Here is a 19,276-nt window from a genome sequence, read left to right as displayed (position 1 = left end):
CCATTGCCAGCAACCGAGCTTACTCCCAGGTAAAGGATCGCGCTTTAGTTCTTCCCATGAAAATCAGTAGGGTTTAACAGCGCTTAACAGGGTTACCTACACTGCTTCCCCAAAACTCGGTCTGAAGTTTAATGCTTATAATCGAGCCCAGCGGCCCAGGCCAGCCTAGATGTGGGGGGGGGGGGCACTCTGTTTGCGTGTGCCCACAGAGAGGGCTCTGAGTGCCACCTCTGGCACCCGTGCCATAGGTTCGCCATCACTGGTCTAAGGCGTGGTCCATCCCTTGGCTGTTCTACAAGGTAATTTAAAAAATCAACTCAGATGCCAGGTACACAAACAACTGAGCATTTTTGCATCGCAGAGCTTCTGATGGCTGAGTTATAGAGATGAAGCAAGAAATGTATTTTCTCAGGGCTTGTGTCATAGTGATATGACAGATAGACACATCAATTTGCTCTCTGCTGATACAATAATAACAGTGATTTGATTTACTGCAGAAGGATCTTCAACAGAGCACTCTGAGTGGGCTATCCATCCTCTTGGGAGGCACTATTCACCTTACTTGCTGGGTTATCAAGCTGGTTTGAAGGACTAGCTGATAGCAGGATTTTGTTTAATTCATCCTTTGCTCGTTCCCACTTCATCAGTTGGCAGTTGTGCTAGAATGACACTTACAATTATAGATGCAAATATAGGTGTGTGTATGTAGATAGATGCGTAAACAAGCCATTAATTAATTGAAGGCCATTCTCTAAGGCATCCACGTGTCTCTTCTCTCCTTACAACAGTCTCTGATCTTTGCATCATCAAAGACAGCTGATAATGAGATTCCATGTAGGGCGTAAAAAGAGGATTATTGGAAAGAATTTGAAAGGCTCTTCCAAGGTGGCTTAAAAAGCAAAAAAGAAAGATAAGAAAAGAAAAAAATGTCTATAGGAAGCTGAGAGGCAGAAGTGGCTTTTACAGTGCCTGGTAGAAAATGAAGGATCCGATGGGAAATGAAGTGGCTTGAATAGGCCTACAAAGTGCCATAACACTGATGTGCAACACTTAAGAAGACACTACACATTGTGTTTGCAATAATAGATTTTCATTGAGCATATACTTTTTAAAATGTACTTACACTTGCAAACTGGCCCCTCGTAACCAGATTGCCGGGCCAGAAATGTCAAGGTGAGAAAATGCTGCGTCTGTATTCTGCGGACTCTTTTCCTGATACATATAACCATTTTAAAGTTTTGATTAGCAGCCTGAATGCATTCAACCATTTGAATCATATACATTAAAAAGGTAAATTCAAGCGGATCTCCATAGGATTGCTCTGTCTTCCTTCTGTATTACAACTCTGCTTTCATCATCAATAACCAGCTGAAACTGAAAAGCTATATAGAGCTTATACAACAAAATCAGTTCCAAATGCATATATTATCTGGTCAGAATAGTAGTTACAATCCCCTCTCCTTTCTTGAATGATTAGGTTCCAAAACACAGAAACAATGTATGCAAACACCCACCATATTTCTGCTTCTGCACGTGGCAGAGCTGTAGCACGGTGTAATAACCTGTGATTGGTTCTTTCTGTAATTTGCAACTGGACCTTTGTGATTGACTCTTTTGTACATTATGATTGCAACATGGAGTACAGATTGGTGGTGAGTTTTTTTTAATTACTACAGTTAGAGTGGTCAACCTCCAGATGGGGCCTGGAGAGCTCCCAGAATTACATCTGATTGCCAGAAGATGGAGAATGGTTCCCTTGGAGAAAATAGCTTCTCTGGAGGATGGACTCTGTGGCACTATAACCTCTCAAGATCTCTCCACACCCCAAGCTCTACCCTCCCAAAGCTCCACCCCCAAAATTTCCAGGTACCCTGTTTCCCCGAATATAAGACATCCCTGGATGTTTCCCCGAATATAAGACATCCCTGGATGACATCCCTGGAAAATAAGACGTAGTAGAGGTTTTGCTGAAGTGCGAAATATAAGGCATCCCCCAAAAGTAAGACGTAGCAAAGTTTTTGTTTGGAAACATGCCTGACGAACAGAACACAGAAATATAAGACATCCCCTGAAATTAAGACATCTTTGGGAGCAAAAATTAATATAAGACACTGTCTTATTTTCGGGGAAACACGGTATTTTTCAACCAGTAGTTGGCAGTCTCACTACAATGTGGTTCAGCAATGCATATGACAAGGTCCTTAATTTGGGCTATGATGCAATCTCCATAGAATAGGCTATTAATTACTTTTTCCCATTGTTACTCACTAGCGGTCTTTCCACTAACTGGCTAGTGATTTAAGTTGAAGTCCCTGCTTATGATACTTAGCTTTTAGCTGTCTGTTTTAGAGACCCTTAGTACCCCAAATAGGCTTCAAAAATTTTGGACAATAATTTCCATTTTAATAACATCTGGTTTAGAAGAAATAGTTCTTTCCATGGTACATGCCACTGCTGTGTAATTGCCTTTAGGTTACAGAAATTATCATGGCAATCTTAAACACACTTCCCTAAGAACCCTTTTGAATAGGTCTAGAACTGAATTGCATGCTCCTCAAAATCTTCACTCTTTATTCCAGTGTGTATGCCTCACTCTTGTCTAGTTGTTCAGGAAGCCGCTATGCCTTATGTTTTACATCTGTTGTGTATCTTAAGGATGAGTCATCCAAGAGCAAATTATATTCAGCCAAGCAAACCAACCATTTTATAATCTCTGTAGGAATCCATGCTAAATATTCATACTCTTCAACAAACACCTTCTTTTCATTGATAGGTCTGGGCCTCGGCAGTCAAGACTAATTGCTGATTCCACTATTTTTCCACTATTTTTTTCAATGCTGTTCTTTTGCATCAAATAAAAATGTGCTGGTTTCAAGTATATTTATAGTCTAAGAACTATGCCAAACAATTTACCTTACGGGGAAAATAATCTTTGGCTATTTAATCCTGTGGAAAAACTCATGGCTTATACAACATTATCAGCAACTTCTGAGAATCCTGCTCAGGTCTATTTACTGTGGCTGTGTTCTTAGAATTTGTACTGTTAATGTGTTAGTAGCTCCTATTCACACACCCCCTCTAGCAGAGGCATAGCTCCAAGGGGACGGGGTGTGTGTGTGACGCACCGGGTGCGCAACCCTGTGGGGGTGGGGCGGGGCGGGGCAGGACTGGTGCACATACCAGTGCACTGGGCGCTTTCCCCCCTTGCTACATCTCTGCCCTCTAGGGTCCAAGATTTACTTTGTGAAGAATAGAGATGAGACTGGAGCCAGTTTGCCAAGCTTTTTTTGGCCATCAGGTTGCAGCCAACATCTGACAACCTCATGGGGTTTTCAAGGCAAGAGATGTTCAGAGATTTGTCATTGCTTGCCTTTGTGTAGCAACCCTGGACTTCCTTGGTGATCTCCCATTCAAGTGCAAATCAGGGTCAATCCTGCTTAGCTTCCAAGATTTGGAGAGATCTGGCTAACCTGGGCTATCCAAATTAGGACAGAGCTTAATTTATGGTGTAATAAAACAACCTATTGCACCAAGTGCACATCCCTCCTCTCACTTACACATTTATTTATTTAGAACATTTGTATGGCACCTTTCCAGAACGACTTGAGGTGGCTCATAACTAGTAAAAACACATTAATTTAACAAAGCATGGCAGTAAGACAAGCCAAGTCAATATAATAAAATCAAACCTACTCGACTGAAATGCCAATAAAAAGCCAGACAATAAAAGCACATAAAACAAAAGCACTCTTAAATTGTATTGATAAAGTACTCCTTGGACTAGGAGCAAACAATAAAACAGTTAATGAAGAAAGAACTCATAGTTAGCAGTTTATATCTGGCATCTATTAGCAGTTTATATCTGGCATCTATTAGAAAGTAAGGTAGGCCCCTGGTGAACTCTAGGTGGCAGGAAGTTCCCCCTTTGGAAGTGTCACCACTGAAAAAGCTTTGTCTCTGGTTGGGAACAGAACAATATAGGGGTAGGCGGTCCTTTGTATTGAGGAAACAAGTTAAATGTTTGCAAAATTTTAGAGTATTCTGAAGATCCTGAAGACCCATTTCAATTTTGGGAAAAAGTGAATTAGTTCAGAAGTTATGGATTGTCATAGTAATATAATCCAAACATGGGATTCTTTTCCATTGAGAGAAAAACATATATTTTATTTTAAAAAGACACAGGTCACAAGCTCCCCTACAGTTAATCCATACTGTCCTTGGAAAAATAAGAGTTGGTTTTTATACCCTGTTTTTCTCAAAGCAACTTACACACCCAATCCTTTCCTCTCCCCACAACAAGCAACTTGGGAGGTCCATGTGGCTGAGAGCGTTCAGAAAGAACTGTGACTAGCCCAAGGTCACAAAGTAGGCTGCATGTGGAAGAGTGACGAGTCAGACTTGGTTCTCCAGATTAAAGTTGTTCCTGTTCACCACTATACCACACTGGCTGTTATTTCAAATGTTACTTAACATTATTTTATGGGTCACAATGCAGTACTTCTACTGACATTTCAGCTCTTGGGAGTTATACAGGATAATGTGTGAAGAGGCTCCAAGAGATGTTGAATTTGGGAGTATCCAACCTGAACAATAGGAGTAAACTCTGTCAGAAATGCCAAAGATGTTATCCAAATAATGTCAAGCATGATGTAATAGTCACAGCTGATGGAACTGCAGAGTTCCTGTCATCCTATGAATGGCCTTCTTGTCATTCTGGATGGGTATGGGCAGCTGGTGGAAATTTTCTAATCAAGGTCTAGCCTGAACAAGGACCATTCATAAATAATGGAACTGTTTCAAATCCAAATGAATGCATTTGTGCAGTAGAATGATTGTATCATACTTTTTAACAGGTGTCCCCAAAATGGCTATCAATATTTGTAAATATTTCCTTCTAAAAATAAGAATACCCTACAATAAAAAACTAGAAAATCCTAAAACAAATGGAACTGTGAGAAGGTATGTGGGTGGGGAGAGAACAGATTGAAAACCAGAATTTCAAAATGCTGAACTCAAAAAGCCCAAAAACACAACAAACCCCAGAAATAAAGTATAAACAAACAAAGCAAAAATCCCCTCCTAAATAGATAGATTCAAGTCCAGTAGCACATTAGGGACCAGCTAGAAGTTCCAAGTATAAGCTGTCAAAAGCAGTGACTTGAAAGCTTATACCCTCAAAATCTTGTTGGTTGCTAAGTTGGATTTCAATCTAGCTGTTCTACTGCAATCCACTATCACTACCCACTGAAACTCTTGTCTCCTAAATGGAGAACATAGAGTAAGGGAAAAGACCCATAAGCTGGTCTGCTTTTTATTTTTAGGAGTAGGCAGAAACTATGGTTTTACTATAGAGTTTATGGTGATTACTGGAGCAGTATGACATCACCTCTGGGTTTCCCCAGAAACAATGTTGTGCTATTGTGTGATGATGCCCCATGTCCCTGTCCTCTGGACTCCTGGCAGTTGCCATTGATTGTAACATCCACCTTTCCTCTATACTAGCCAGATAATTCCTCAGGTAAACTGGATACTTGCAAGAATCACCATCATCATTTGGTGTTGGACTTTCTTGCTGTATGTTATGCGATTAAAGAGAGATATCCCTGAAGCAAACCTCTTGAAAAACCTATCAACAAACCCACTGTCACAACCTTCCACCAGCCTGCAACATACCCATCATTAATCCTGGATCATATAATGGTGGATACTATTGTTGTGTCACTTGTACTTACCTTAGGGAAAGTGTCACTTTCAAAAACAGAATCACAGGCATGACTTATTTGCTCTGTACAGAAATGCCATCTAATGCAAATGCCCTAGGTGCTCACATATGGTATGTTGGGGACACTGTGACAGATCTTCATATCCAGGTCATAAATCACAGTTGGACATCACAAAAACAAAACAAACAAAAATCCCTTTACCAGACAATATTTGACTTAGAAATATTTCCAGTAGAAAAAGCCATTTAGTCTCAGGGTACTCCAAGTGAGAGAAAACCAGATATATGGGCATCCTGGCATGCTTCCTGCGATGTTGGAGCAGAAGGGGAAAGGTACTTAGTGCAAAGGCTGAAGCAATTAAATAAAATATCAGTGTCCATGTGGTATATACAACAAATGGCTTACATGAGTTCATTTTAGTTAGTTTTGAAACAATATCAGAAGAAATTCCTTGTGCCTTGTGTTGCGCATGCGGAAACGGCAGTGGAAATATAATCATTTTCACTTGCCGCCAACAAGCTTGGAAGAGTCATTTTAGCACTCTTCAAGGATTGTTGTACATTCAGAAATCTTCGGTTGTATCCAGCCCCCTAACTCCCAATAGCCTTAACTTGAAAATTAATTCATAACTGTGTACCTTTGTTTTTCTTTCTTATCAAAACTCTCTTCCACTTATATCACAGATATTACCTTTTCTGAGTATTCTGTCCAACTTCTGCATTCTCAGAATTGTCAGTTTGCCTCCCTGTCTGAAATTCAGTCATGTTAACTGACAACAGCAGAAGCCGAGGTGTTTGAGTGTGTCATGTTAAGCTTTTCTCCGTTTTTCAGTTACTTTCTTGCATTTATATTATTACATGAAGTTTGTGTATGACTGCAGCCTACCAGGATACAGATTCTGCATGAATGCAGCTTTGTTTGTCTGGAGCAGGGGTAGAGAACCTGCGGCTCGAGAGCCTCATGCGGCTCTTCTGCCCTTGCACTGCGGCTCCTCGAGCCGAGCCGCCGGCTTCATCCTTGCCCGCCCTGCATGCAGCAGGGCGGACGCATCCATGCGCTTCTCAGAATGAGCCGAGTAAAAGGTAAAAAACCTAATATATACAGTGTTATCTTTATTTTAAATGTCAAAAATGATTTGCAGCTCCAAGTGTATTCTTTTCCCGTGGAAAACGGGTCCAAATGGCTCTTTGAGTGTTGAAGGTTCCCTACCCCTGGTCTGGAGTGAAGTAGTGCCTATTATCCATCTGCCATTAGACATTTTGCCTCACCTTATCCTATAGCAATGCGATCTGGAGATGTGTCAATCCAGGTGAGGTGGGAGAGGCAAGGATGCTTTTGCATGGCAGCTAGAGTAACAATGTAGACTTACTGGTGTGGTACAAGGGTGGTGTAGTGGTTAAGAGTGATGGACTCTAACCTGGAGAACTGGGTTTGATTCTCCACTCCTTCATATGAATGGCAGACTCTAATCTGGTGAACTAGGTTTGGTTTCCCACACCTCCACATGAAGCCTGCTGGGTGACCTTGGGCGAGTCATGGTTCACTCAGAACTCTCTCAGTCCCACCTACCTCACAAGGTGTCTGTTGCGGGGAGGGGAAAGGAAGGTGATTGGAAGCCTCTTTGAGAGTCCATAAAAGTAGAGAAGAACAGGATATAAAAACCAACTGTTCTGCAATGCTATGTAGAGCTATCTTATGTGCAATTCTATGTAGAGCTATTCCAGTTTAAGCCGATTGAAATGAATAGGTTGAGACTGGAGTAATTTTCCTTAGGATTGCACTGTTAGTCACCTTCTGGTAAAGATGGTTGGGAAGGAAGCTGTTGATAGGGAATAAGCAACCATAGAGAAAGGGTAGTGACAAAAGGTTGTAAGAAGATACACAGTTGGCCCCAAGTGAAGCTCCCAAGGCAGAGCCGGTGGGAGAAGCCAACTATTTTGGGAGTTCACATTTGTGGGGCAAGCTATTATCTCCTGTGGGGACAATAGGCCTGAAGTGCCCAGCAGGAGAAATTGTTAGTCCTGGAAAAGGAGTGAATTGCTCACTTCCTGATATGAAATGAATGAAGAAATCATAGATCTCAAAATGTGCAAATGTAGAAATCGTAAAGGATCATCTCCTTCCTATATCCCTGAATGCCCGCTATGGACTTTAGGCAACTATCTGTTGGCTGTTCCACCACTTAGGGTGGCCCACCTGGCATCAACCAGAGCCTGAGACGTTTCCATCATGGCTTGTGCTCTGTGGAATGTCTCCCTGAAGAGGGAGCTCCTTGGAGATCATCAGGAGGCCCCGCAAGGCCTGTCTGTTTGCCAAAGCTTTTGAGGGAATCTGAATTAGCTTGCATTTTTTTAAGGGGGAAGCTGGGAAAAATTGGGGGGTTCTTGTTGTATTTTAGGTTTTAAACCAAAAATGTCTTAACCATTATTGTATGTTGCCTTGAACCATGAAGAAAAGCAGGATAGAATTGTTTTTAACAAATAGTAAAGACAGCTATCACACATTCTTCTCCCTCCGCACCTCCTTTTGACCCTGAGAATAAATGTGAGGATCCACAGATTCAATAGCAGCGGAACCCATGTGGTTCAGCAGCCACATGGGTTGGGAGACTGAAGAGGTAAGAGGGTGACATATCTCCTGTGTCTTCTGTCAGTGAAGCTGTGCTGGTGGAAGAGGCAGAAGGGGTGATTTTCAGTGAAATCCTAAGAGCACTTTCTAGGGAGCAAAGATAATTGAACAAAATGGCACTTAGCTTTCGTTAGACCTGTTTAGGATTGTTTCCTGTGTTGCCTTTCTTCCCCCACTTCTGCAGTCTCCCAGCCCATGTAACTATTACACCATGTTCATCCTGCAAACTCAGGGAAAAAAAACTTTCTGGTGGTTGTAAAGGATCGTTGGAAAGAAAGGGTACCATGCCTTCAGCTGAAAGATGGCAGAAGCTTTTGAACTCTTGGAAAAGCTATAAGAAAGTCCCTTACGACTACTTACCTTTGTTACACATAGCTAGTCTGACATGTGGAAATTATACAATCTGTGAAGTCTTTTGAGCTATTCCACCCCCTCACCGGAAATGTATCCACGTATAAATGAGAACTGTGCCTCTTTCTCTCTCCTAGCAGAATTTAGCCTGGAAATTCACAAAAGCCGAAAGATTCATGCATACAAGAGCATGTTAATTGAGAATAGCTTTTGTGAGTGCAAATGTAGTGGGTGAAACTGAAATGAGTTATTATCGAAACAGCACAATGCTTATTTACTTTGAAACTTCCCTTCTGTGCAATATACTTGTCAGCCGATCATAATGTAAGAAATACTGAAGGGATGATTGTACAGCTATTTTCAAGATACTGATTGCTATCTCCAATTTCACATTTTATGAATTGAAGAAAAACTATACACGGATGACAGGGCTGGTGGTACCATGACAGAAAGGTTATCCAGTGGATATCGTTATAACACTGAATGATTGCCTGAACCTGAAGCCGAAGAAATAATGCCAGATTCTCTGTCCAGAAAAAGAATGTGATAGAATTCGAAGCTGAACTTAGCATGGGATTCCGTGTCTCCTGTTCTTCCATATACAAAACTAGCTGCAAATGAAACAATATCTTGGCCAAAAAGTTTTTCATCTGGCAATCGCTCTGAAATGTCTGGCAATCTCTCTGAGATATTAGCTGTCAAACAATTAAATCTGTAACACTTCAGACGGATCAAAATCCTTTCTGTGACTGACAAAATCAGATTGTTGTACAAAAAGAAAACAGACAAGACAATTGAAAAAAATTAGGGAAGGGCTGTCCTAGTGTTACTCAGGAGTTTATTTTCCAAAGATTTCTTGTCGGTGGGCTTTTAACAGCTTTCACAAAGATGGAAAAAAAGCAGAGACTTGGCACTGTGATCAGCAATTGGTAGTTAAGAAATCCGGGATATGCTGATGAATACAACTCACTTGAAGATTGAAAGCCAATGGCTAATTCCACTTGTTAAATGTAAAAAAAAAAACACACACACACACACCCCGCACCGTTATTTAAAAACATTATAAAGGTTGCACAGGACAGCCTATTATAAATGTGGGTCACTCTTGTTTACTTGACACCCTTCTCTTTGTTTAAATTACTTTTTGCTTGAAGATTCTTTTGGGGGAAAACAATTACTATTATATCTAAATGAATGAAAAAGCAGTATGCAGGGGATTCACAAACTATAGTAGGAACATGATTGCAATAAGAACCTCACTATGTTTAGGTTAACTGGTTTTTCTCTTACATCCTCCGTGTATGGTAAGACCTTTCATATAATCGCTTTCAGAGGACTGGAAAAGCTATTTGAACCCTGAAAATAAAATAAAACATTAAACATTCATTTATATTCTACAGCTTCACAGGTATTGGGAGCATTGGCAATTTAATGACATTTCAACTTGGAGTACACATTCCCATTTTCCAAGAGATTCTGTTTTTACAGTAGATGATTTAAATCTGGTTTTCTCTTCAGCAAGCAATATTCGGGGTGTTACTAATTCAACTTTCAAGATGTATTTTGATGGTTGGTTTTTGATGTGTGTTCATCCATGTCTACAGACACCCTTCAAATATGACATTTTGGGCATCTCAGACGCTAGTAGTTCCAACCTTTCTTCTTTGTTGCATCTCCCTGGGTCTGAGAACACTCAGACACAAAAACAGCTCCCCCAATAACATCCCCAAGCACCAAATACCAGAGAAGAAGGGCAGACAGAAAGAGAGGACAGAAACATTCTCACTCAGCTTCTCACAGCAGGAACACCAACCATCAACTGGGGCCAGTCATGTGGAATGATGGCCTCTGAATGCAGCTGCAGCCTCCATGAAAAAGGTCAGCAAGGGGGAGGGCTTTGGGGTCTGGGAAGGGCAGCGGACACAGCCTCCTCAGGACAACCCTTGTGGAGGTGAACCCCAGGAGGCCGCAAGATAAGTGAGGCTGCAGGAAATACCACCCAAGGCAGCTGTATGGGCATGGCATGGTGGAGGAGGGACTATTGAGAGAGGCTTTCTCAACCCCTGTGCCAGAGGGGTGATGGGCAGATGAGGGACCGAAGGGGATTGGGGGGGGGGGGAGAGACACAAACCTTCATAGGAGGTAAGGCACTTGCGATGCTGGTGAAATGGGTTGGGAGGCTCCATCCTGGAGCCTATCAAGGTAAGATGACTGCACTTATTGATCAGTAGTGGTGGGATAGAGGGCACTAAAGGGGACAAACCTCACAATCCAATTTTATAAAAAAATAACATTACCATTGTGTATACTCCCTGCCCTCTCCAGGTAGTATAGAAACAACAAATGCTAGTTTGTTAAAGCAAAAATTAACTGACTCTCTTGATCTGAGAATGATCTAGCTCACATGAACTCACACATAAAGCTTTCTTATGCTGGTCTATCAAGGTCAGGACTGTCTACCCTGACTGGCAATGTTGGATTGTTCATATCACCTACCTAATCCTTTTAACTGGAGATACCAGAAATTGAACTTGTGTCTTTCTGTGTGCCAAGCAGATGCTTTACCAACATGCCATCATCCCTCCCAGTAGGGTTGCCAGCCTTTGGGCAGCACATGAACAGAACATACAAAGTGATGAATCCAACTCACATGCTGGGTTGTACAATATGACATGACCAGGAGAAGAGTACCTCATTGTCAGGAAGTCAGGCCCCATGGCAAGTGTCATGGATTGGGCCAGCTCTGGTCCCTAAAGATTTTGAGGGTCAGCAAGAGTAAAATTGTGATAATGTCGATGTAACACAGAGCTGGAAAAGAGTCCAATTCTAATGCACTGACTCCAATGCTGATTGAGCTATACCAGCTTTTATTGAGGGAGCTGTTTCTCTCTTTGTAACAACAAACTTAGACATGTAATTTCCAAGGACAGGGTTCATGAAAATTGTACCAGCCTTTCGGTTTAGGGACAGCAAAATCTCATCAAGAAATCACATTTCTGCCTCGGGTGAGGAATGGCAGTAACATTGAGCACTCTAAACAGAAGAGAAGTTGAACCAAGCTGCTAAATTATTGATACCAGAAGTAAGCAACACAGAAACATATCTATGAGCAGGTGGTTAGCCCATTAATTTTTACTATGCAATGGACTGTTCTGTTAATTAAAGCCTTGCAAATGTTTTGATAGCAAAAACAAAGCCAGTAATAAATCATGAGAAGATCCATGAAAGATCCTATATACAATCATACAAATCTCATGTCTGCCTTTCTCCCATCACAAAATGTAGTTCTGTGTGTGCAGGCAAATGTTTTTTCAGGGGGCAGGGTTCAGTGGTAAAATACCATATATTAGTGGTGTGACAAACCTCTACCAGAGACCTCCAGACAGCTACTGCCAATTAGAGGAGACAGTTTGGAACTCAATGGGCAAATGGTCTCACTCACTAGAAGGTGATTTCATGTGTATGTGTGTTCATGTAATACGCATGCACGGAAGTATGAAGTAGATGAAGGGAATGCTGTGGACATAGCTCAGATGGAGTGTAATTCTATAACAGATATAAATGTTACCATTGATCCAGTATGAAGTCCTTGATATATTTAACATCAACAGTTAGCTAGGAAGTTAATCAACTCTGGCTTAAAATAATCCAGAGTGCTTTTAGGGTAGTTTGAATCTGGACCGAAGGAATTGTTTTGCAGATTGTAGACTTTTGTTTTACTGGTTATTTCAATGTAATTTACTTGTGTTTATTATTGTAGAGTTTAATTTTCAGTGTTTGAATATGGCTTGTTTTAATGTGATTTATATTTATTGCTACCTTCCATGGGTCCTGAACTGTAGAAAGAAAGAAAGAAAGAAAGAAAGAAAGAAAGAAAGAAAGAAAGAAAACATTTAAACTGGGAAGAATAGTGTGATAGGTTAAAATGCATGGTGTCTGTGAGTCAAGTCAGTATTTGAGAAAAAAAGCTGGTACGGTCCACTCTGGGCTATACCATTTCAAAATGCAGATGGGGGCTCATGCAATGGACTGCACCTACCTGTCATGATGTATGCTTCTAGCTTAGCATGCTCTGTGATGTGTTAGTTTTCTATGCACAAAGAGGATTTTTTTTTCTTTTCATGTATTAAAACCCTGTGATCCTTTTTATGGATATGAAATCAGCACAGTCATCAGAGGATTGTGCCATGGGCATGTTCTAAATGTGTGAATCAAGTCACTGGGTATAAGATATGATGTAAAGGGACATTTTATCACGTTATAGCCCTGCTGAAAATATGAGGTAAAAGGTTCTGTTATTCAGTCAACTGTATTTGCCATCTCTTTTATATAATTACCATAAATATAGCAATCTGGCTGCTTTTATGAAGTTCTTCAATTTTACTGTTGTTAAGTTTTCATTAAAAGCACACCTTCCTTTAGTTGTCTTAAAAAAAGTTGGGTGCTTCTGAAATTCATCCTTATCCAGATATCTCTCTGGAGTTTCAAACCACTAAGTCTTATCTCTGAAGTGGAACTGACACCTTAGGAATTTTCTTTTGTTCTATTTTTAATTTTTGGTTTTGCATATGGGATGCAATTAGCAGTACCCAGTGCAATGCAACTTGGATGCTATTTGTGGCCAACTGTCCCCGAACTTCTGTCTCTGGCCCTTTCCGCACGGGCGTTCTATGGCGGCCTGGGGATGGCAAAAACGCTGTCCCCAGGGAGCCATTCGCACAGGGGGTGCTGCTGCTGTGCAGCCGCGCCGCCCTCACGCCGCCCGACTGGCGCGAAGCCGGCGTTTCCAAACCTCGCTTGGCAAGCGAGGTTTACTGAAAACGCCGGCTTGGAGCCGCTGCCGTGCGAATGGCAGCGGCTTCCAGGCACCTCCCCCCCTCCCCCCCTGCACTTACCTTGTCTCCGGCCCTCCGGCGCGTCGCCGAGGCCTGGGGACATGCCCCTCTGCCCTGCAACGCTGAAGCAGGTGCGCAGGGCTGGGGGACGTGTCTCCAGGCCTCGGCGATGTGCTGGAGGGCCAGGGACACGCCGGGTCGGCCGGGTGACGGCGCTCCATGCCGCCGCCTGCCCGGCTGTTTCTGGGACCGTTCGTGTGAATGGTCCCAGGGGGGTTGGGTCGGCGTGGAATGCGCCGCCCCAACCCCCATCGACGCTGTGCAGAAAACGGCTTCTGAGCCAGAGTACCTAATGGCCCTTTGTTCCTCAATCCCAGGTATCTTTAAATATGGCTGGAGAATTATTTGGTAGGAAGCATTATGTTTTTTTGGTTCCCTGCAGACAGGTGAGTAGTGAGTCAAGACAGTTATGACCACGCCTAGGTAACACAAGATGCACTGTTACTGTCCACCTCATCTCATGGTAATGCCACTAATGGCTACAGCCTCCAGCTTTTCCCTATATATTTCTACTCTTCCCCCATTGTGCCTATTGTTAAAACACTGTAGTCTTGAGGCCGGAGGCCATAGCCTTGTATTAAGGTTATTTTTCTGTGGTATGAATTAGACTACGATTTTTTGAAATGGGATTTATGTCCCTAAATTACATAGAGGGCTTTAAATATTTATCTTGTATTCAGTATAGGATCATCCTTAAAAAATAGGACATTTTCTCTCCCTTTCTATTTTCAGTAGCTTCCTGAAAATCTGTAGCCCGACCCTCAACAACCAGCTTTTCTAGTGCATGTGTTTTGTTTTCAGCATTCAGATTCCTGCCCATTGAGCATATGTTGTTATTAAAGCAGTCTGCTACCCTTTTTCACTGCAGCTTCAATAATTCTCACATTCATCCGTCACTTTTTTTTAAAAAAATCAGCAGTTTAGAATACAACCATTTGCTGCAAGGAACGGTTCACCTTATTTCTTGTTCTTACTTTTCTGAAAGGAAGAATTGTGGCAGTTAGGCATATGAATCTATTTAACCTGGCCCAGCACGTTTCATTCTAAGTGGCTGCAATTTTCTGTGGTCCCAGTCAGAGAATGTTCCAGCTTTTGAGGCTGAGATGCTTTTCTCATTCTGTCTTGCTATGGAATGTTCCAATCTTGAACACATTTATACAATGAAGAGATAAGACACCAGAATGGTTTAATCAAAGAGGTAAGATTACTTTGTCAGTGCTCCTTAAGTATTATAGAAGTTGCTTTAAAAAAAAAAAAGAGTACCGCCTAAGCTTTAGACTGCAGGTTCCCACACAAAAGTGATTGTCAAATCTGGATTTTATAATGTGCGCCTTGTTTGAGTGATGAACTCCATGGAACATTTCCTTCAGATTGTGAGACAGATATGATGTTTTTGTACTAGGAAGGCACAAAACTAGGACAAACGTTCTAATGGTTCCTATATGGGTTGAGACCAGCATATTTTAAGAACTGCCTACTTTCATATATACTTATACACCCACTATGATCAGTTCAGGGGCCTGTTTACAGTGCCCCTACCATCTGATGACAACCTAAGAAAGGCCTTACCAGTTGTGGCACCAATTAATAGATTGGACTTTCCTCCACAGGGATATTCATCAGTCTTCTATCATTGTTTACCTCCATTGGGTAAATACTTTTTTGTTATCGGTTTCATTGTTCCCTCACTGACTCATCATTGACCTGTTCATCATTGATATATTTTGTTCAATCACTTTTGATCCTTGAGGGTGGAGGAAAGAGAGAATAGAGAGCCTTTTAAAAATGTTTTTGATTGTCTGCCACCTTGGTGATGCGAGGTTGGGTGGAAAGGCAACATAAAAATGTTTGAACTAAAAAAAATAAAATGAAATGAAGGGGGTATATCTGCTCAGACCAGAATTAATGGACAGACTTAGCTGTTTGTCATGATTTCAGTATGATATATGTGTTGAGTGCATTTTTTAATCTCACATAGCTTTCAGGTACCAACGGGAGTGTTTTCCCCCCATCATTTCTGTAAAACAAAAGAAACCACATAGCTGTAAATCAAACTTCAATAGCACTTAATTTCTTTTCTTTGCAGACTAAAGAAAAAATCCCAGTCCATTGATATTACTGCGACAGGATTTGACCCCCTGGCACCAGGAGCTCCACAGACAATCCAACCTACTAAGCCAACATCAGTAATTAGTACAACCACTTCTGAAGAGGAACAGAACAATACCACAAATACCCAACGACGCAATCCACGGAGGGGGGAGCTGAAGAGATACTACACCATTGGTGAGCTAGAAGGCCAGATTTTTCTACTGAAGGAACGTTCTTGCTGTGAAATGATGGTGCGGGGTTGTTGGGGTTTTGTTGTTAACTTGTACTGTTACTGGAGGCATTGGGACCACCTTTTTGCACTATAGATCTTTAAGCTTCTGCAACATCTGAATAATTTTTACTGGTCTGTTCTGATTCTATTAAGTTCTTTTGGTTTGACAGAACAAGTAGAAATGTTCTCAGAGCTGTAAGTGATGATTTGCCAGTAGTAAATTTGGATTGTTTCCCCTCTCACTCACAAGTTGCAAATAAAATATTATGGGGTGTATGTGGAATGTATGTGGACAAGGCACCTCTGCAGATAGAGAATAGATAAAAGCTTTTATTATCTTCAGGTCCTTTCTTGAATACATACACATATATAGTGAATGTGGGAAACTGCCCTTCAATGTAGATAGGTGGTTTCTCATGGGAAATCTTTCAATATTGTCTTCTTGTATGCTGCAGGAGCCTCATTCCTTACAGTAAATATCAGGACAATATGGCCATATCATTAAATAGGCCATCATTTGGGATCTCAGGATAGAGTGACCAAGAACAGCATTTCTCACACTTTAGCAACTCCCATGTTGATTTAATTAGGTGGAGGAAGGACTCCCAAACTTTCTCTTTTCCCCTTTCCCTAACACACCACTCACTGGACAGTTCTCTTCAAAGCATGTACAGCTAATTGCTGATGGCCTGTGGAAACTTCTGACTCTCACATCCTCAGGGTAGTATAGTGAGTCTCTTTTCAGTCACACTTTAAAAGAAAGTTCAGGGAGGAAAGTTGTGCCAACTGTACATAGCCTGCAGAGTCTTAGGGTATCATAGGATAGCTTTGAGAGCTAGCATGGTATAGTGGTTAAGAGTGGAATCTAATCTGGAGAACCAGGTTTGATTCCCCACTCTGCATGAGTGGTGGAGTCCTATCTAGTGAATGAGATTTGTTTCCCTACTCCTATACATTCCTGCTGGGTGACCTTGGGCTAGTCACAGTTCATTCAAAACTCTCTTAGCCCCACCTACCTTACAAAGTGTCTGTTGTAGGGAGAGGAAGGGAAAGGAGTTTGTAAGCCCCTTTGAGTCTCCTTATAGGAGAGAAAGGGGGTTATAAATCCAAACTCTGTTCTTCTTCTAGCTGATTCTACAGCGTCACAACTCAAAAGGCCCTGACCCAGATTCTAATCAGACCCACTCTTTGAATGGAAGGGACTTTGCACCATACCAAGGAACTTTGTTATTAGTTAAGTTCGTTCCTTCTAGATAGTAGCCATCAGAATAGGGGAGGGCCGCGACTTGGAAGAAAAATCTTCAGAAATACAAGATTAACATCACAGTATTCACTGGAAAACAATTATTGTGTATGATTTCATAGTGTGGGTTCTCTCTCTTTCTCCCCCTGGTGGAATCCTTTACATTGGACAAGAATGAAAACCAAATCAGTTTTATATTAGAAGTAGCTATGGAGACTGCATTGAGAATATTGGATGAAGCAGTGTCTAATGTGCAAAGGAACTGAGAAGAAGACCCAGCAGGGAGTGGGCAAGTGGTCAGCTAGAAAAACCTGTAAGGTTAATGACCCCTCCATCCTTTTGTGTCACTTCTTGTCTGTCCTTAGACTGACACTCTTAGGTCTAATATCCTGCTTCTTCTCGCAAGTTAGTACAGAGCCTCTTCCTAGCTAGCAAGATAGCAGCATGCTGCCTTTCCCTCTTTCGTATCCTAAATGTACTCAGCTGCTTCTTCGTGTGGTAAGCTTCAACACAGAATGTACCTCTTTCCTTCCAGTCAGCCCTAATTAGAATTCTTAGGGCTGAGCTGCTGGTGCCCAGCATTCTGATGTGATCTGGAAGCCAAGTGACGGCAGGCAGCAGCAGTTCTATGAGCTCTTGTTCTTCTAAAGATGGTGGAAAGGCAACATTAACAGTGTTGAAATAAAATGATATTTATATGACTTGTCCCTTCCCCCAAGATAATTCTGTCCTCTTCCCCAGCTCCCATTCCGGGAAAGATAAGAAAGCTGTTTTCATGTGATGCGGGAGTGCACAAAAAGGGCTAAACCTCTGTCATGACAAATATCTCATGGACCTTCTAGAGTTTTTTTGTAGGCCTCCGGGGGACCCCTGATTGAGAATGACTGACCTAGAACATATGTAACAAGTTTTAAAAATAGGACCATTGTCTGTCACCTTGTCTGTTTCTGATCCTTTCAATGAAGAACATCTGATAAGATTCCACGCACATTATGATTCTCTGGAATGTCCTGAATCCTTATGTAGTGAATGATATTTGCATAAACATTTTAATAATTAGTAATTTAACCAAAATACTTTTAGTAAATCAGATATTAATTCTACTGTTGGATCAAATTTTAGGGATTTTTTTTTGGAGAAGCCAACTCATGGTCAACTGAGAAACTGACTTCAAATGTTTGATTTATTTGAAAACTCAAGAGTTTTGTAAGAGGTCCAGCACGAAGCTACCAAAGTTTAAGATAAGCTAATTTCCTAGTGTTTAGACAATTTGAGATAGGCAGATGACATCACATTACTGGCAGAAAATAGTGAAGGCTTGAAATGACAACTGGTGAAGGTTAAAACAGAAAATTGCAAAGCAGGATTATAGCTGAACATTAAGAAGACAAATGTAATGACTAGGGATGACGCATCTTTTAAGTTTGACAAGGAGGAAATAGAAATTGTTCAAGACTTTCTATTCCTTGGGTCCACTGTCAACCAAAAAGGAGACTGCAGCCAAGAAATCAGGGGATCAAAACGGGGAAGGACAGCAATGAAAGAAATAGAAAAGGTTCGTAAGTTTAAGGTTGTGTCTCTGGCAACCGAGATCAAGATAATTCATGCCACAGTATTCCCCATTACTATATACGGATGTGAAAGTTGCACAGTGAAGAAAACTGATGGGAAGGAAGTTGATTAATTTGAAATGTGGGTGTTAGAGAATGGACTGCCATGGACTGCCAAAAAAACAAATCAGTGGGTTCTAGATCAAATCTAGCCTGAACTTTCCCATAGAAGCTAACATGACTAAACAGAGGCTATCATACTTTACTCACATCATGAGAAGACAAGAATCACTGGAAAAGACAATAATGGTAAAAAATGTTGAAGGCAACAGGAAAAGAGAAAGGCCCAACATGAGATGGATTGGCTTAATAAGGGAAGCCATGGCTTTCAGTCTACACAAGACCTGAACAAAGCTGTTAACAATAAGATATAAGGTATTTTCATAGGGTTGCCATAAGTCTGGACAGCACAACACCACATGTTATTAATATGGAAGATCATCAATTTTGTCATGGAGTCAGTTTCCACCTTTACTTAAAGGCACCCAATAAAAGAAGAAGAA

The 19,276-nt window shown here is 41.4% G+C and overlaps 1 protein-coding gene across 2 annotated transcripts in view; it reads left to right on the top strand.

The window, feature by feature from the left end:
- Positions 1 to 19,276, top strand: part of OXR1 (oxidation resistance 1) — a 314,279-nt gene that overhangs the window by 151,674 nt on the left and 143,329 nt on the right. For both annotated transcript variants that reach the window (XM_048507665.1, XM_048507664.1), the window contains exon 4: positions 15,684 to 15,883. In XM_048507665.1, the coding sequence (XP_048363622.1) occupies positions 15,684 to 15,883 (200 nt within the window). The remainder of the gene's footprint in view (positions 1 to 15,683; positions 15,884 to 19,276) is intronic.

The sequence above is a fragment of the Sphaerodactylus townsendi genome, linkage group LG09, assembly GCF_021028975.2.
Source record: "Sphaerodactylus townsendi isolate TG3544 linkage group LG09, MPM_Stown_v2.3, whole genome shotgun sequence".
In the NCBI taxonomy this organism is placed as follows: Eukaryota; Metazoa; Chordata; class Lepidosauria; order Squamata; family Sphaerodactylidae; genus Sphaerodactylus; species Sphaerodactylus townsendi.
The sequence above is the reverse complement of the archived record's forward strand: the minus strand, read 5'-3'. Positions and strand labels throughout refer to the sequence as shown.